This window comes from Magallana gigas, chromosome 10 (genome assembly GCF_963853765.1).
Source record: "Magallana gigas chromosome 10, xbMagGiga1.1, whole genome shotgun sequence".
NCBI classification, from domain to species: domain Eukaryota; kingdom Metazoa; phylum Mollusca; class Bivalvia; order Ostreida; family Ostreidae; genus Magallana; species Magallana gigas.
In genome coordinates, this window is record NC_088862.1 from 9,781,214 (window position 1) to 9,802,225 (window position 21,012).

General features: G+C 31.0%; 1 protein-coding gene across 1 annotated transcript; it reads right to left on the reverse strand.

Annotated features, from left to right (window-relative positions):
* Window positions 1–467: 467 nt before the first annotated feature.
* Window positions 468–7,355, reverse strand: LOC105336023 (uncharacterized). The gene is made up of 5 exons (XM_011440188.4): window positions 7,207–7,355; window positions 6,900–6,986; window positions 3,107–3,185; window positions 1,508–1,608; window positions 468–1,194 (listed from the first exon to the last, which is right to left on the reverse strand). Exons 1-5 carry the CDS (start codon window positions 7,217–7,219, stop codon window positions 992–994), a joined length of 483 nt encoding a protein of 160 aa, XP_011438490.3. The 5' UTR covers window positions 7,220–7,355; the 3' UTR covers window positions 468–991.
* Between the last annotated feature and the right edge of the window lie 13,657 nt (window positions 7,356–21,012).

The window sequence follows — 21,012 nt, forward strand, 5'->3', positions numbered from 1 at the left end:
TCAATTACATTTCAGCTAAAAAGATAAAACAGATGCAATAAAGAAATAATTATTATTAAAGTATGTTTTAATTTTTTTTCGTTAAGAGATATCGATATCAACTCAAGTTTTTTTAAGGGAAATGCCCCAAATAAGCATATATTATGGATTTAAATTAGTCACTGGTGTTGGATTAATTTTTTTTAGTATATCATACAATAAAGCTATAAATCATTTTTAGGATAAGTGTTGATATATACTTGTCATAGATACATGTTTTACTGAACTTATTGTTGTATACAGGACCGAACCAGAAATAAAATCAAGTTAGACATAAATTAAATTTATGTCCCTATTTTTAATACATTCTCACTTAAAAAGATTTTTGTTTTATTCATTTGTTAGTTTATTGCAAGAGAAAAGTACATATTTGTTCAATGATATATATCGACACAGGGTATGTGACTGAAGAATAACTAAAAGTAACTAAATGGCATATCTATGCCATACGGTAAACTAAAAAAATAACTAACAGTTAACTAAATGGTACATCCATGCCATTCAGTAAACTAACAGATTACGAAAAGAAAAATAAAGGGTGATTAAATGGCATCTCTCTGCACTGAGTCAACTGAAAGGTGATTGAAAGATAACTAAAAAGTCAATGCCGTTGAATATATATATTACATTTGTTTTGATTAAATGTCATCATACAATTCCGTAGACATGCAGTCTCAAACACACATCTTGTTTCATTTATCGAGTCATACATGCATGCATCATTTCATATTGATTATCATTCTTATCATTCAAATTTCCTATTAATGTTTAACAGTAATTTTGTCTACCATTTACGCCATTGGTCAACAAGCATTGGAATAATGTTGTTACATACGTTTATCTGTAACGTGTATTACAAGGTACGACTATAATATCATTCATAATAATATCTGATTGTGAAAAGTCACTTGACATGTACTTCTGCCTGAGCCGGTTGTAAATCGTCGTTGTATTATGATATCAATGATGCGTAACTTAGTGGCGGATCTACATCTTCACTTGAATCCTTGTTTGAGGCCGAGGTAGACGGAGGTAAAGAATCAGTTGCCTGAAAAGCTTCGTTTGATCTCGACATAGCTGATTCATAAGATGGCGGAATATCACTTTGTTCCTCGAGAGAAACGTGTCGATCGAGATTGGTGCTTGTTCTTTTAACTGTAAAATAAACGGGGGGAAAATCAAAAGTATGTAGCTTTTTCGGATAATTTTTCATTATCTTTAATGTTATAACCACATCTCCCTTTATAGGGATCGTTGAAAATTGTGAAGACATAATACTGCTCGGCTTCAATCATTTAGAATTAATTGTTACATTTTAGCACCTAAAATTTTCAAAAATCAACGACAGATCCCATAATTATATAATATTTAAAAAAAATAAATATTTTTGTCATTTGTGGAAAAATATTAATTGACGTAAAAGTTCTCATAATAATTAAACAATGCATGGTTAAACAATGAACTTTACTTTCATCAAAAGTATCAAAGGAAAGATTAGTCATCTGGCTATCTGCATTGGCTGCGGTCCTGGGTCGACAAGTATTACAATCACGACAAGCACATCTCATTCTAAAAAAAAGTTATAACAATACATGCAATCATGTATCAATGTTTTTTTCTATGTGATCATTTGCCGGATTTTGAATAAGAGGTCTTAGATACAATGATTAACACCACATTATAAAGTGATTATATATATATATATATATATATATATATATATATATATATATATATATATATATATATATATATAAACACTTTCTTTTATAGATATGATTGATGAACCTTTGATACCTTGAGGGATGCTATAGTATCGTTTTCCCCATAAGAGTCGCAGCTTGAAATCTACATTATTTGTATACATAAAAAAAAATTTGACGAAAGTTTAGTCTTTTCTTACCACAAATGTGGTTATTTAGAAATACTCAACCGTTATGTAACTTACAAAAGGATACACACGTATTATTAAAATCAAGAGCCCCCAATTTAAGCAACAATACCCTTATAAATTTGGCTTCATGTACTAGCCATATTTATAATATCTGGACAATGTTGTAGAATAAATCCTGTTATTTAGAAAAAAAACCCTCTGCAAATATACTAATGTTAAACATTGAGCATCTTGTAACAGGGCGATATCATATACATTTTAATATTGTGCATTGCAGTTCAAAAGAATATCTTAAACGATTGCTTAAACATGTATATAAACCTATGTATAATAAAAAACATGTTGTGGAACCCAGGTTATAATAAGAAATACCATACATTATAACATTTGCGTTTTTGAGAAAGATTTCCTACTGGAAATTGGAACCCCATATTGTTGTCCCCATCCTTATTCCAAAAATAATAGTTTTGATAAAAAAATTAATTTTCCGATGATACTGTCACGAAAGGTAAATCAGTTCAAGTTAATTTAATAGATTTGTTCGGAAATTAGTTTTTGAAAAAAAAAATGAAAAAAATAAATTCTAAACACAGTATATACCTATGTTAAAAATTACCGTCCCCCACTACGTCACCACTTATCCTTAGAAATTATGTTTTAAACCAACTTGAATTTTCACTACCTGAAAATGTTTGCGTGTACATACACACATTTAAGCTTTGCTGGTCGATTAATGTTTTTACTTAGAAATAGTAAATAAAAAATTCGTCAGTAAATTCGTCCCCAGCTATTTTTTCAACTTAGGTAAGTCAAGTTTTGATTTTTACACCTTAGATATCAATGTGGATAAACTGTGATACTTTAGACACCTTTAATTACATACATTAGTTAAGATTGTCATTTCTTAGAAATGTAAGACGTTTTATAAGGCAACATAGCTAATTCCAATAATTTATCAGAAATTGAAAGGTCACGTTTTGCTTGTTTAAATATCATTATGCTCAGCTAAAGTGCCGGGCCTGTGACCCAGAAATACCAAATTCAAATCAAATAAATCAAAGCTTTTTTTTGCAAATTTGACTTGCTAAGTACTTCCGGTGCATGAATGTTAGTCTTTTTCAACTGATTTTTGAAAATATTATAATGTATAGTTGGCCAACTTATAACAAATACCTTATTATTGCAACAATGGAGAGGCAAATAATCAACACGGCAATAACGGCTAATGGGATGGATATTGAATTTATGAGATCTACAACGAAAAAAAAAAATCCAGATTATTCAATAATAAAGCTTGTTCCACATTTGGTTCTTGGTTGGATTTATTAAATTTGATTGATCCTTTTTGTGTTTAAAATCAACGAAACTCTAATACTATGAAGAAACGTCGTGCAATTTAAGAATCCCCGTAAATATAATTTTATTTAAGTATTACCGTAGGAATACAACCTTGATAATTGATACATTGGTATCTTTATCAAGTATGGACACAGACGTTTATCCATTAAAAATCATTTTCCTCCTAAAAAAAAAAGCAGGTACTGTGGTTTCATTAATATTCAAGGGCATGAATTTTTCGTGGATTAAGTGAAAATCCCAGTTTCAAGGATACGTAAATTCGTGGCCAAAGACGCTATCATTACAATGTTAATAAACATTGCACTTCAATGAACATTTAATTTCGTGGATCAGTTTAACAACGAAATCCACGAAAATTGGTATTCAACGAATACGGATGAAACCACAGAATTAAGAACAATTTAACCCTCGATGAGCTCAATGATCATGGCCATATTTAGACTATACATTTATCTCTTTTAGATGAAATGCTCTTTATAGAAATATAGGAAAGATACCCAAAATTGAAGAAAGAAAGTATTCGTTTTCTTTACAAAAGGATACTTAATAGTTATACAACTAATACCTTAAACATGAAAGAAGACTTGATCATTCATTTGTTGACCATCCAGCCTCTTTAAGGTATTAGGTTCATATTAGCTCCAGATTCAATAAATATGGGTGCATAACAGATATTTGTCTTGCCTCAGTCTAGAATGTCTCGGCGTCACTGGATAAATAGCGTCACGTGATTGCCTTATAAATTAATATAAACGGCAAGCGTCAAAATTTATACGGCAACATGGCGGACGTAACGTTATTTGAGCTGATTTTTTACACAAACGTTCAACCATACCTTTAATTTTTAAGCCCCAAAATATTTAGAGTGACCCCCCTTTGCCCGTGACATAATATTTTGATCCTACAACATGGCATCCAGAACACTATGCCGGATAATTATGCCAGTGCCAAGGTGGCTTTTTGCACCCGCTTAAGCTGCACATATCGAAAAATTCAAAAAAGCCGTAAATAGACCATTACTTAAAGAGTTAACAACCGTCTTTGTTATCATTGTATCGCACCTGTCAGGTGAGATATTTACCTTTCAAAAATAAATTCTTATAGGAAAATAAATTTTCCCATAGGAAAAACAATATTCCTATAGATAATTTGAAATTTCCTATCGGAATACAAGAACATCCTATGGGAATTTCAATTCCAATAGGATTTGATAAAATCCGATAGGAAAACTTAATATCCTATAGGAAAACTACACCTCTGAATCAAATTTTTACAGGAAATACCATTCTCCTATAGGAAATATAATTCCTATAGGACTTTAGGATTGTCAATATTTTCTGTAGGAGAATCAATTCATTTTCCGATGTGATATTATTTTAAAGGTTTATATCTCACCTGTCAGGTGAAACACACTAAAACCAAAAGTGGTTATCTGCTCTCTAGACAATGGTCCATCATTTGGTTTACATGGATTTTTCCAAAACTGTATCTTAAGCGGGTGCAAAAATGCCACCTTGGCACTGGCATAATTATTTGGCTAAGTGTTCCAGGTTAGCATAGACGACTGACGAGGAAGGTAAAAAATTAGAAAATTAAACTATGAATTTTAATGTCATGTATTATCTTTTGTTTGTTTACATATCAAACTGAAGGTCCTCGACAAAAAAAAACCACTTATTAGGTTTGTAACTGACTGGTACAGAAATTTGTCGGATTGGTTAAGTCCATAGACTATGGACTTTACCGACCCCACAAACTGTACACAGTTAGTAACAAACCTAATAAGTAATAGTATGGGCATGATACTCAGTATACATGTACATAATTTTGATGTAAGATCAAAATGTGTCCTAATAAATGACGTTTTCCCGTTCTTGAGAAATTGAACCTTTTGCTTTTAATAAACAAAACTCAATTCTTATAAGACATACCCGGTATAAAATCAGTTTACAATAGTTGTTTTTATTCCTAGTGATAAATTACATCTTTCCAAAGTATGTATTGATATTATCAGTATTTACTCCATTTTCAAAAGTCTGCTTGTCTCCACAAATCTAATGTAGTCTACATTATTTACTGCTTAAGTAACATTCTAGAATTTTTTTTTTTACTCTGAAATGCTTCAATTTAATAGCAGAGTATCAAATACATAATGGATATTTAAGGATAAAAATTAGGTTCTTATGTAAATTGGATACTTTATGTTACTTTCTATATGCCTTTGCCTTTACTTCAATTGAGTTTTGCAAATGAAATATGCTATGAACGATTTTGGTAAAAACTTTATTTGACAAAAACAGAGCACGAGCTTGTTTACAATACAAGGAATTGTGAGCCCTGTATCTTGCTTATAACTCTTTGACTGACTCTTTAAAGGGACTCTTTGTATAAATCTAGTATGATTTCGTTGTCGTCGTCGTCGTCGTCGTCTCTCTCTCTCTCTCTCTCTCTCTCTCTCTCAAAAACACTTTCATGCAGTGGAATCATGACTGTTTGTGTCAGGGCTTTTGTGTGCAACCCTTACCCACAAAATTTCATTTAAAACACTCATTTATAAGCATTATTATTATTTTTTTTAATTTACACAGAACTTGCTACCCATCCCCAGAAACCAGAAAAAAAGTTTCGCTTCACATAAACACATACCCTCACCCAACAACAAAGATTCCACGGTTATGAAGACCATTCATTTAGCAAAATACAAGCCCGCCTAACCACTTTTACAATGTATAAAAATTCCAAAATAGCAATCAATTTCGTAGAAACATAGCAAGTTTCTATCGGTGTCTGCTTATCTAAAGAATAAAATAAATGCAAACTTCTTAAAGAGAGTAAAAAAATAGATCTGCAAAACACTAAGGCACCAAAGATAATGTTAACATTTTTACCTAAGAAAGATGGATGGTTGTGTATATTAATATTAGTTAAATATGTTTATCTCCTTTAGGAGAAAATAATTTTTTAACTTTATATAAAATACTCTGAATTTTTACCTAAAATATAAGTTATTTTTGTTACGTAGCAATAGTTTATGGTTTTAAAATCGTCATTAAAAGTTTGAAAATTGATGATTGATTTCATTAATCACATACTTTTTATTCTGATTTGCGAATTCCATGCGTTTATTTGTGTCAGAATCGTAGTTTTAAAATCTTACTTAATTGATTGCACATGCAGAGTTTTATCATATACATTCGCAATACAGTGTACAGGTGGATTTAAAGGGTTCTATAAATGTACATGTATATTAGCAATATTATTATATTTGTACTTTATTCAACTGATAACGGAATTTAACCTTCTGACAGCGTTGAAAATTATATTGTCCCGATTTGGTGAAGACATCAGTTCAACTTTGAAGCAAAGCCAAATCTATACCGAGAATGAGAGGACTGGATAGTCGTTGTTAATTGTAGGTTATGTATTTATCGCCAAAAGACAAAGAACTTCGTATAGAGAAATATTAAAATGCTCACATTTTAAAGCTGATAAATGTGGATTTTATGCAGAGAGAGAGAGAGAGAGAGAGAGAGAGAGAGAGACACACAGAGAGAGAGAAAGAGAGAGAGAGAAAGACAGAGAGGGAGAGAGAGAGAGATTGACTTACCACAGTCGTCCCTGTACTGTACTGAGATGCAGCCAAAAAAACATTCTGTATCTACTTTGCATTTAACAAAAGGAAAACATGTGCAACCTGAATATAAAACAAATTGGCACATCAGATAGTTTGAATTTGCCGACATTACTACATTTGTTGCTTAAATTGTCATGTTGAGGTTTTTTTTGAACAACTTACAATTTTGTTTTGTGTCTTGACACTCATTAATTCAAATTTTACATCATGACAAAAAACCATAACTTTAACATTTATATTCTTATAAACGTAAACGTAAAAACAATATGTCAAAACATACTTGAATTTTCCATGACACCCTCGTGAATGCAAATAATCAAAATTAAGTACAAACATTTATATCACGTCCGTTAAACTTCCTGTTCGATTAGGGGCTTTCCCCAGATATCACTGGTGATAGACATGTTCGGGCGCAACCGTCTTTATCTCTGAGTAATAGGATTTTTTTTGCATACATGATATTTGTATGCACTGACTGCAATAATTAATTAAATCTTCAATACAAACATCCACGCACACAGTGTGTTCATGTAGCAGGTATGTGTTTTATTAGCATGTAAGAAATTGAATAAAACATAGTTTATCTAAATGCAACATACTACAAATATTGGCTGGGATTAGTGCAATATTGCTTATATTAGCCCCGATGGACGATGCATTGCCCGACACAAGGCAGAGGGCAATATGTCGTTTAGAGTGGGCTAATATAACTAATGTTGCCCGAAAACAGTTAACATTTGTTTTTTATTGGAAGAAACAATTCAAAAATCAAAGAAGGGTTTGAAAACATATCATTTTAATTGTCTTTGTTTATCATAGAATTCAGAAGTTCAATTTTGCGCCTAGTCCATCTCTTGAATATCTTTGGCATCAAATGGTCACCTGTGTTACAACGCTACATAAAGATACCCTTTGGAACATCCGTCCCATGTCCTAGCTTCTTTGTATCTGCAGTTATGCTAACGAACCCATGGATTGCGTTTCCGCTGTTTATTTGACCTGATTGAATGCCTATTACAACTTCAATAGGTTTACATGGCAAATTAGAAACTATAACAAAAGAGATATGGTGGTAATATCTTATCAATATTATCAATAAAGATATTGACCGTTCAGTAGTTTTCAAACAAACTTTTATCAAAACTTTATTTGAATAGATGTAGTTATAAAGTAATAAAATGCTACAGTGTACTAAATATAAAAATATATGTATTATATCATATAAGATATATTTTACATACTATTGTATTAACATATTTTATGCATTACAGTATTTCAATCATTGTTGCTCAGATGTTTTCGTTTTCGCGATTACGACAAAGAGCACATGACGGGTGTGACCGGTCAGCAGAGGATGCTCACTCCTCCATGGGATCTGATCCTACTTTCATTTTTTTAGCGGTCCGTCTTTGTCTCTGCTTCTGTATTGTATTTTTCTTTTGGACTTTTGATTGTGAACACTATTAGTTATCACAACATTTCACCCTTAATCCAAGTAAATGTTTGTATACTTTTTTGTTCAGTACTATATTCTCACTACATTTACTTGAATAAAATCTTTCAGTTCATTTTTAATGATGTTATATGTCTACTTTAAAAACTAAAATACATACTACAATTGTCTTAATGATTAAGAAATATAAATAAAGATCTTTATGAAAACAAAGATTGGACTGTGCACATTTTTAAAAACTTTACGAAAGAATCCCTTTCTCATTTCTTACATATTCAAGTGTTCATCCCGTAAGCTTGTAATAAAAACTGTAAAGTAGTTGTTAGTGAAATTGAAGCTTTATGTATTATTACTGCTTTATAAAAGGCAGTAAAACTAACATCTATAAGAATGAAAAAAGAAGAAGAAAATACGAAATTGCCACATCTTAAACTGCCAGATGCTTCATAAATCGATTCCATTGATAGCAAGCTTTTTCAAATTCTTTAATTCCTAATTATTGATTAAAGAATCTGATATACTTTCCAATTATGTATCTTTGGTTAAAACAGCGTAAGAGTAATAAAAAGCGTCTTTTTTTGCTTTAAACGTAAAATTGTATGTTTATTTCAATTGTTAATAAAATTACAAAATCTAAAATTCTGTTCTCCCTGCTTAAGAAAAAAAAACCCAAATAAAACATTAAAAACATAGAAAGTAACATTACATTTTTGTAACATTTATCATATATGTACACTAAGTGCATTTCATAGACAAATTATATTTTAACATATGTGGCCAAAAAAAGATATAGTTTCAAACATATCGTTTACGTATAGTTCAATAAATTTACAAATAAGGCTAATGACGTACATTTGGGCAAGATTTGCATAATAACCCTAACCCTCAAATTGATCAAGATATAAGGAATCATGATTTGACTATTGCGATAATTATGATCATTACTGTCGATACGTTATTAAATCTATCATAAAGTCAGTTTGGAGTACATGTATTAGATTTAATCACACAATGCCCACATATTTATACAATGATTATCTATCTGAAAAGAAGTTTCTATACTATTGTCTGCCATAGTTAAAGTTATTACCTTATAGTTTAAGATATTGTTATTTTACCCACTAACAATTAAGTGTCTTGATTTCGACATTGTAAAATCATTTAAGTAGAATTTTAGTGACATTGTTTACTTGAATATTTTTATGCCATAAGCGCACTTGCAGAATATTTTGAGTAATTATACTGTAAGATATATAGTTATTGGATTAAAAACGTTTGACTTGCAGAGCTTCATTTTGTTTTTTCATTCACATGCAAAGCAAAAGTTTATATTGATAAATTATAAAATATATCAAAATGACCGAGATCATAGAGGCCAAGGCTGCACAGGTGCCCGTTTTTGCCGATACTCTGAAAGCCGCGAAAAAATCAACAGTTTTTGCAGAGTCCACATACGGCAACTTCTGGGCATCAGGATTAGACGTCATAGGAACAAGCCATACGAATGCTAAACACTGGCCCGGCAGGAACACCCTCGGAAAAATCCTAGCTGACATGTCTGCTCGCCTACGCGCTCGCTCGCCGTCGGTAAGGTCCGCATCAGCTTCGAGATCAAAGGGGAAAGAGTCAGGTCAGATGGATGTGTCACAGATGATACAAGATTATAAAAATGCTAGTTCTCGAAAAACCAGCGCAAAAAAGGCGCCAAACTCCGGATAGATCGATCATACTACCCCAAAGACTCACAGTAGCAATACCAATGATACCTCTTGTTTGTTTGCCTAATTATGTTTCTTTTATTACCATATATATGCAATATTATGTGAACTAATCAAAATGTGTGCACTAAAAATAATTTCGGTTAACGCTCGAGGTTTAAATTTAAAAGAAAAAAGAGAAAAACTTTATAGCTGGATATCAGACACAAATATAGACATATGTTTTTTACAAGAAACACACTACATTGAAAAAAACGAATTCCAGTACAATTGTAATTGGTCAGGAAAATCAATTCATGCATTTTCAGATTCCAATTTTAGCAGAGGAGTTTCAATTTTATTTAAAAAAAACACACATGTAGAAATTACAGATATTCATAAATCAGTAGATGGTAGAAAACTACTTGTCAATGTCAAGATTAATGAACAAAACATTACTTTGGTTAATGTTTATGCTCCAAACAAAGAATCGAGTAGAATAGATTTTTTTAAAAGATTGAAGACCTATATTAACATTCATAAATTATATGAGTCTCATGTTATCCTTTGTGGAGACTTTAACTGCAACATGAATAACATGACTGATAAAAGTACTAAAATTCTCAAAGAATGTTTACAAATTTTAGACATTACCGATTTATGGTTTGAGAAACACAAAGATTTAAATGGATTTACATGGTGCGATGCATCTGATACACCAAGAAGTAGAATAGATTTTGTTTTTGTAAATAATGACCTGCTAAATCAATTTAGAAACATCTTAATTAGAAAAATCCCTGGTACCCATAGCAACGGTACAAGGATGTCAGATCACAGAGCGCTTAAATTTGAACTTAATATTTATAATAACCAACGAGGAAAAGGATACTGGAAAATGAATGTTTCAATTTTAAATGAAGTTGATTTTAAAAAGAATATTATTCAAATAATAAGAGATACAGAAAAATTACAAAAATCATGTGTTGAAAAATGGGAAACGCTTAAAGAAAGGGTCAAAGATTTTTCAATAAATTATTCGAAAAACCGTCAGAAAACACTGAAACAAAGTATTTTGAATATTGAAAAAGAAATATCAGAAATCGAACTTCTACCTCATCACCTAATAAATATGAATAGAAAACGAGAATTGGAAACTCAATTAAGTTACCTTATCGATAAAAAAGCAAACGGTGCACAAATTCGATCTCGTGCTAAAAGGATCCAAGAGGGTGAAAAAAACACCAATTTTTTTTAGGACTAGAAAAAAAACATCAATCAAACAATGCGATAAATGAAATCGAAACAGAAAAAAAAGAAATTCGCTCTTCCACCAGTGATATTTTAGGAGAAATGTGCAGATTTTATGAAAAGTTATACAATTCTAACTCAATACCCGATAACGAAATAAATTCATATCTATAGGTGATTGTGAAATAAAACACTTAACAGAAAACGATAAAAAAAATTGTGATAGTTTTCCAACACTTGAAGAATGTAAAGATGCAGTGATGAATCTAAAATCAAATAAATCCCCGGGCCTAGACGGAATACCAAATGAATTTTATCAAAGTTTTTGGAAAGATTTATCTACCATATTCTATGGTATGATGAAAGAAACATACATAAATGACGTAATGAGCTACACACAAAAACTCTCAGTAATTTCACTTATACATAAAAAGGGAAGTAAACGTTTGTTAAAAAATTACAGGCCAATCAGCTTAACAAATACGGACTATAAGATAATCGCTTTTATCTTCGCTCGACGCTTAAAAAATATCATAGACAAATACATCAGCAATGAACAAACAGCGTATATTCAAGGTAGATTTATAGGTATAAATGCAAGATTGATTTTAGACATTTTTGAATATTGCGAAAATAACAATCAGGAAGGGATACTCTTATTTCTAGATTTTGAAAAAGCCTTTGATTCGGTTGAATGGAATTTTCTGTTTAAAACCCTAGAAAAATTCAATTTTGGGAAATGCTTCATAAACTGGATAAAAATATTGTATAAAAACCCACTCTTTCGATTAAAAAATAATGGTTGGATGTCAAAAACATGCCAGATGAAAAGAGGAATCAGGCAAGGGTGTCCAATATCCGCGATTCTATATCTTTTTGTAGCGGAAATCCTATCGGCAAAAATTAAGAATAATGTAAATATTCAGGGGTTTAAACACAGAAATTCAGATAAAGAAATTAAAAATATACAACATGCAGATGACATGACGCTAACACTTAAAAATATTGAATCTTTGGCACATGCAATTGATACAATCGAGGTGTTCGGTAAACATGCTGGGTCAAAAATTAATTTAAACAAAACGGAATGTATACTTTTGGGTACTTTAAAAGATCAATACGAAACCATAAGCGGAATTAATGTCTCAAAGCACGTAAAATGCCTAGGCATATACCTAGGCCACGACAAAACAGAATGTTATACACAAAATTGGATGAAAGTCTATCATGACATAGAAAAACTATTTGAATCTTGGAAGAAAAGAAAATTAACACTTTTTGGTAAATGCTCTATAATAAATACTCTAGCAGTCCCGAAATTAATATATTTATCCACAATACTAGAATTACCGGAAGAAAACTATATAAAAAATATAAATAGATTAATTTTTAAATTTCTATGGAACAACCATGATAGAATAAAGAGAAATACTGTGATAGGGGATATAAAAGACGGAGGAATAGGTTTAATAGATATTGAATCAAAATTAAAAGCTTTAAAAGCTGCATGGGTACCAAGATTATTAGAAACTAAACATGCTATAAACGACTTTGTAAACAGCTTTTTCAAAGAATTAAACATAGACATTCGCTTTATCTCTATCACATCAGAAATATCAATTAAGAAATTCGATATTGTTCAAAAAATGCCCCAATTCTACAAAGAAATTTTTTCGTGTTTTAATATTTGCAAAACGAGACCTGAATTTAAAACTACAGAATCATTTTTGAAGCAACCTATTTGGTCTAATAGCTCTTTTACTTACAAGGGCAAAACTGTTTGTTTTAAAAATTGGATAAAAAGTGGAATTTTATTTACAAAACACCTTTTCAATACAAATGGAAAACTAAAATCCTTAGATGATTTTGCAACTGTTATACATAACAAAAGTAATTGGCTTTGTGAATATACCATACTACAAAAAGTATTTAGGAAATATGAAAAAAACTTTGATTTTTCAAAGAAAAATTACATTCATCTAGAGATTGATAAATTGATTCCAGAAAAACAGAACACCAATTTTTTTTATTCCATACTAAAAAATAAGAAATTTCAAATCTCATGTTCACAGCAAAAATTAAGTAAGGAGTTCCAAATTAGCTCGAAGTCAGATTGGGAACTATCTATTTCAATAAAATAAAATCAATGGAAGATAAAAAAATAGCAGAATTTAATTATAAACTTCTTAATAACATTTTATGTAATAACTTGTATTTAAGCAAATGGAATTGTCAAGTAAATAAAAAATGTAAAGTGTGTCAAAATGACACAGAGAATATAAGACATCTAATTTTTGATTGTAAAAATGTTCAGAAAATATGGAATGCAATCAGTGATTTTGTAACTTTTCAAGTTCAGTGGAAACATGTGATTATAGGTTTTTACTCATCACAAAACAACACAATCAAAGTGTACAACCTACTTTTCTCTTTTATTTCATATAAAATATATAAACATAAAATGTACTGTCGACTTGAGAACACTGAAGAAACAGAACAATCTTTGTTTTATGCGGTAAAAGATTCTGTTTTGATCTACTCAAATGTTTTAAAATATATGCGTAAGACCTGTGATGGAATCTTCTTTAAAAAATTATATTTAAAGCTATAATTGTACAAAACTCACTACATGGTAGATCAGCCACCATGTAGGTAATTCAGTCCGGGGGTAACTTTATAGAGACTCTGGAGATGTGTTGGGATGCTACCTCCGGTTGAAAGAGAGTGGCTCATGTATTAATACATTATATTTTGCTACTTTGCACTTGCTTTGTTATACCTTACTATACTGCATATATTTATAGACACGTACAGTGTATATTCTTATTTCTCAGTTTTATCTACTTTTGACTCAGATACCAATATAAGAATGTAAACTTTATCAATTTATGATTACATATAAAAAATGTTTTGTATATAACAAACTTCCGATCCAGGGGGCCCCTGGCACCCCAGGTGAGGAATAGTTATAGGGCCTCTGTGGAGGTTTTGCCTCAAAATCTCTTTTGTATGTTATGTCTCATATATCAATATAAGAATGTAAACTTTTTCAATCTATGATTATATTTAAAAATGTTTTGTATATAACAAACTTCCGATCCAGGGGGCCCCTGGCACCCCAGGTGAGGAATAGTTAGAGGGCCTCTGTGGAGGTTTTGCCTCAAAATCTCTTTTGTATGTTATGAAATAAATATATACATAAAAAAAAAAAAAAAAAAAAAAAAAGATATCAAAATTTACACATGGTCCTTCGAATGGTCAATATCGCTGAATATTATAAGGGACGTATATACTAACGGGATATGCAGCTCTCGCCGAAATCACGAGGAACGTGATTTGGTAGGCCATTTTTATCTTCATAAATCTATGATCTTACCAGATACATGTATATCGTACTAAAACCTTTACAAAACTATCTCAAAATTATTCTAGAACTGCTATATCGATCTATCAGCTTTGAAGTAATGTCTTAATACATGTACAACTTACCTCGATGTATGTTTCACAAGATACAACTATATTACACGATATATTTATCATTCATAATACCATATACTGCTTTCAGCTATTATACGTGATTAACCTGCACAACGTAAGTTGAAAGTATTCTAATACAAAAAAACTTCGTAAATTGTGACGTCACTGATAAGTAACTTGGTGGCGAATCTATTACTTGATTTGGCTCCTTGTTTGTTTATGTAGACAGAATTAAAAGTAGGACTGCGTTTCACAAAAGAACTTATTACTTAAAACCAAATAAGTGAATGCTTATAAATCAAATACTTATGAATATTTCAATTTGATGGCTGTTAAATAGTATCATATCAATCAAAACAGTTGTAAATTAGTTGTTTTGTATAGATTCTGTTTCAAAAATATGAGGCTAAAATATTTTTTTCGAATTTTTTGTTTTATTCAAATCTACAATAACGATAGAGTCTGTCTGCTATAACTCGGTTTTGTAATTAACTGAAAAAAATTATAACAAATGAAATGTAAATACGTTGCTTTATATAGACTATGAAATTGCTAGGTTACCGTACTCGTATTAAAATACATGTAATTGCATACAATATTTATCGGAAATCAATTTGCATTGGGTTAGCGTGGATTTGAATTGGCGTATTTCTAGATGTTCCTATTCTCACACATATTTGAATTACATTCAGTGATGCACTTGATTTAGCGGAAGCGGATTAAGCAAAAAAAAAAAACCCCAAACCAAAAAACAACCCCAAAAACTAACAAAGACCACGAGAAATAGCATTAAAATGAAAATGGCATTTCGCCGTTTAAAGGAAAACAAAACATTCTAATTTAGGTCTGAGATACATGTATGTAAGTCTGAATGCCTTATAATGGCTTATCTATTCATTGTTCAAATGTCATTTTATAGTTTCCCAATTTACTTAAAAGCTAAAAGAACAGTTGCATTCAATATACGCTCTTAATGACGAAAATTGTTTAAATCTCAAGAAAATGAACATATACCATTTTAAACATTTTTGTGTGTATAAACTACAAAGTAAAATTTTTGACCAACAAAAAGGAGAGAAACGAATTAACACTGGAACACGTTGTCCTATTTTTAAGATGTAGTAAAATGTATTCAGAATTGGTCATAAACTCAAAAAGAAGAAACTCTACAAATAAAGATCTAAACTATATAATAACCAGTTTTCCCTTACCTTCATTGGATAGGTTTTTTTGTAATGGGCTACAATGTACAAAAGATTTGTTTCATTTACATTGTTTTTTTCATTTAGATATTAGATGTGTTTATCTGTTATGTTATTAACTGGTGTGTAAAACGCAGTCCAGATGATTGAAAAGTTTCGTTTGAAATAACTGATTCCAAATTAGACGAAAGATCTGGTTGTAGCTCAAAAGAAATGTGACGAGGTGTATCATTGCTTGTCCTGTTAACTGTAAAATAAAAGTGAAAAGATAAATCAAAGGTATGTAGAACTCTCAGAAATTTCTTTTTTGGATTTTAAGTTTCATCATCCCCGTATAGGAATTCATTAAAATTGTCAAACTGTAATTATAAAATATATGTTGGTGCACCTTTCCTCATATTTCCTCTTTGAAAACACAACACAGCGTTAAATGAGCAAAACTTTAATATTACAGCATAACGCTTTAAAATTCTTAAAATTTAATTCTATATTTGTATACTAAATAATACAATAATTATTGTGTTATAGGAACAAAAGGATTTCACGAAGTGTGTTTAATATTTTTGTGTAAACAGGACAGTCCTAATATACACAAGATGTGTCGTAACGCCACAAATGCCCCCGCAGGCGACCTACCTTTAAAACGTTAAGCTGACAGAGGACAGTTTTTGTTTATAAAATTCATTGTGACCAGGAGATGTGTTTCTTCTGAACTCTGTAACTAGAATTTCCTCAGTTCCCATCCAGTACAATGCCTTTAATTCACTCCTTATAAGACCAATCATAAATTTCTGAGGAGAATTACTAGTCAGAACGTGATAATTTTACTACTAGTTGTGGTTTTTCTAAGATTTTACCCTTTCATATTTCACGCATTTTTTATGATTTTTCAGATTTTTATACATCCCCAGCTTGTTCCCTGCAGAAAATTGACCTTCCGAACGGTGTGGTGCATGCTGAACCATCACACGTCAGAAACTTACCAGTGAAGAGTTTGATATGTCCAATCTACCTACTTTTCGAGTTATTTTACCTCCCGTCTGTATAGCTTCAAGTTTCGCGATTTACTTCCGATTCTCATGTACCTAACATTTGGAACCTACATATTGCATACCAATTTTAACAAGATACATCCTTCTAACTAATGATAATCATTAAAAAATAATTTCATGAACTTAGCAACACTCATAAGCCATCAAGTACAGCAACTTTTTTATTTTACAAAAATATTGACGAGTACTTTATCCGAACTGTCCCTTGCTATATGTACCTCAACATTGAACGTTTATGTCTGTATAGACTTTATTTAATGAAGTAAACTTTACTTTTATATAAGGTATCAAAGGAGTGACTGGTCATTTGGCTTTCTGCACCGGTTGTCGTCCTCCACATTTGATTTGCTCTGTCACGTTATGTGGAACCGTCCCTGATAATATAAGATGAGGGTCGAGCAGTTGAGGGCTGATGAGTTAAGAGTCGAGCGGTTTGAGGTCGAGAAGCTGAGGGTCGAGCAGTTGGGGGTCGAGAAGTTAAAAGTTGAGCAATTTGGGGTCGAGAAGCTGCAAGTCGAATAGTTGAGGGTCGAGAAGTTGAGGGATGATTAACTCTAGAATCATGAGAATCATTAGACTCATAATTCCATCTACAATAAAAGTTCATATTCTTTATGGCGAAACCACTGTGTCTAGCGGAGCTGGAACTTCAAATACCAGAAGATTTGCCCCCTCTCCCCCAAAAAACCCCAACAATAACAACAGTCCTTAAGTCTTAAAAGAAATCTAATTAGTTTCGAGAAAGTTGGCAAACTGTATGTAGTTCAGATCTGTTATTGATAAATTCGTTGACAGTATATAAGTGTCATTTTGTATGCCAACATACTTTCGTTGTAGGCGTAACCCCCTTTTAGGTATGTGATTATCCATTCCTATTTAAAGGTTTGCCGATTTGCAACTTCGACATAGATTTTTTCTTTAATTATTTAATGATATGGTTGTAATTTTAAATATCAAATAGATCCTTTCCCTCTATTGTTTCAATGTGACAATAATCCATGGAGCTAGCATGTGTATCATTCCCTAGTCAATTCCACAAAATACTTATTCAGAAGTAAAGCAAAAATTAATTAGCCGAGTGATCAGAACGAAATAGCAATTCGGTACCAAATACACGACAACCTCCTAAATCGACCTAGCTTGATCGACCTCTACATTTACCACGGGAAATATAGTGCGAGGTCACTTTGGCATTACACATGAACTTTTTTGCTTTCGCGACAGAGTAAGATGAAATAGATGTGTGAAAAAGCTCGCTTGTGCTAAACTCAAGTTGGCAGCCCTCATAAAACTTTAAATTCTGCGTAAAAAGGTCGTTATTATGGCAAAGCGCTACAGGAGCTCGAATAAATGCTTGAATTGTAGCCCTAATCTTTTTTGCTTAGCTCATTTTCTTTTCCTATTTACGAGTTCTTAGATCAATTATTTGACTAAGAATGGACTTATCTTTGAAGTAACGACTTTGCAAGGAGTTTTAATAACGCCACCACTTCAGTACATTGTAAGTCACGTCCGGATATTTCGATCAGTAACTAACTTGTCACAAAATAGTCCGTACAAAATATTGATTTTTACTACTTTTAATTAAATAACTATACTTTTATGCATGGCTTGTACACGCTATACTCAGACACAGCTTACATGAGAAATATTTAACAACGCTTTCACAATGAAAATTTCTTCCACTGAGTTTAGTGAGTACATCTTCACTTATCCAATTTAAAAAAAAACATTATTATAATGTACGACATGTCGTACTAAATTTTAAAAATAAATAAATTCGATATTGTCGATGATAACTGTAGGGTAGTTTCAGTTGTTGGTACATTTATTTTGTTCCTTGCATAGCAACGTTTCAAACTTACGAAATGATTAAAAAATACCCACAACTGACTGCATCAAAAACCCTTTAAGGTGAGCTTTTCCGTTGAAGTGTTTTGTAACATTTTTGTATCGAGCAATTTTGGTATATATCATCATATCTCAGTTAAAGTTTCGTTAATTTGACCTCAAGATCCCAATTTCAAATCACTTCCATTTTTTTTCTCTCGTCAATTTGAAATAAGATAGACTTTCTATACATCATGCTATCTTTTATAAAATGTCGTTTTCTGCTGATTTGAGAAACTATTTAAGAAATAGCGAGGCACCTTAAAAAAGTATCTTAATAAGGCGATGATACAGCAAAAAACCGCCCCGGCCGCCTACAAAATCTATAAGACTAAAACCAGCAAGATATCCACCATAGCCTGTATCATCAATAAAAAGAAAAAAATAAGTCATTCAATAATTAAGCTTGATTTGCATTCCTTTGTATTGATCTTTTTGTTGGTAAAAATCCTCGAAACAATATCACAATGACTAAACGTTGATATTTGTAAAATCTATGTAAAAAATTGTCATCGTTTTGGTAATTTCGTATGTATACCATGTTGATTATCACTACAGTTTGGCTTTTGATATGTTGCCGTTATGCAATCAAAATGTTTACGACTTCTAGATATGAAACAAACTAACATATCAGTGGCGTTATGAATCCTTCAACGTGACTACATTATTGTTAAAACTGTCATGTCGAGGTTTTTTTATAAGAACTAACTTTTAGCTGAAGGAGGCCGAGTACAGTTCGAGTGCGCACGGTTTCATCCAGCGTTTCATTTGTGACGTTTTTTTGTTGACGCCAGCGTTATGCTATCAACTTTAGATAATCCGTGAAATTTGTCAAAAATAGCTCGTTTGATGCGTAAAATTCATATTATATTGTGGAATAAACATAAATGTCTTGAAGTACAAGCTATATTTGGGCTCAGGTCGAAAACGTGAAGAGCAAGCTTAGCCCTGTGTCACGTTTTTTTATTCTGCCTTAAATTAGCTTATGTTTGTATTCAAGGGCAGAAACTAAGTATATTATTTCTATGACCCTTAATATGTGATGTTGTATATATATTTTCATTACTTGTCTGAATGTTAAATAATACTTTAAAGATCACCATTTCAGCCATTATTAAATAAATAGCCATTATCTGATAAATCTGGGAAATTGGGCACACCAAAAAAAGGTAAGACCCCTGAAACAAAGCAGAAGGTAAATTTTATTTATTTGAGGATTTGATGCCTTTTGACAATTACTTTCATATGTGGAACTGAATAAAAATCCCTTTGGTAGAAGTACATATATACACTTAAAACTAGCTGTAAAAATTCTGAAGATAAAAATGAAAGCGCTCATTTTTTACTCGGACTTTGTGTTTTTATTCATTCATATACATATATATATATATATATATATATATATATATATATATATATATATATATATATATATATATATATATATATATATATATATATATATATATATGAACTTAAATGAATAAAAACACAAAGTCCGAGTAAAACATGTGCGCTTTCATTTTTATCTTCAGAATTTGCCCACAACTGCAATCAATATTTGTATAATTCTATAATAAAACTCTACAATGAGCTTTTGCTTTTGAGAATATTTAAAACAATCAATACATGGATTAAATATACAATATACGTCAAATAAAAACGAAGGACACTTAAATATATATATATATATATATATATATATATATATATATATATATATATATATATATATATATATATATATATATATATATAAGGTATCCTTCGTTTTTATTTGACGTATATTGTATATTTAATACATGTATTGATTGTTTTAAATATTTTTAAAAGCAAAAGCTCATTGTAGAGTTTTATTATAGAATTATACAAATATTGATTGCAGTTGTGGGCAATATCCAACAGTGTCCAATGATATTACGCAATCTAAATTTGATATTACGTTGCTTTAGAACTACTGTGGAGTCATTAGATTTCGTGGTAGCTCAGTTTTCGTGGAATTCATGGAAACCTCTCATCAACGAATTAATATCCTCCACGAAATAATAAATAAGTGTTATAAAGTCA

What these genes read in the sequence shown, in the direction of transcription:
- LOC105336023 (XM_011440188.4), bottom strand. An exon ending in TCCATTGTTGCAATAATAAG is followed by an intron (nt 1,609 to 3,106) that starts GTATTTGTTATA and finishes ACTTTTTTTTAG; the next exon opens with AATGAGATGTGCTTGTCGTG. An exon ending in CTTTGATACTTTTGATGAAA is followed by an intron (nt 1,195 to 1,507) that starts GTAAAGTTCATT and finishes TTTATTTTACAG; the next exon opens with TTAAAAGAACAAGCACCAAT.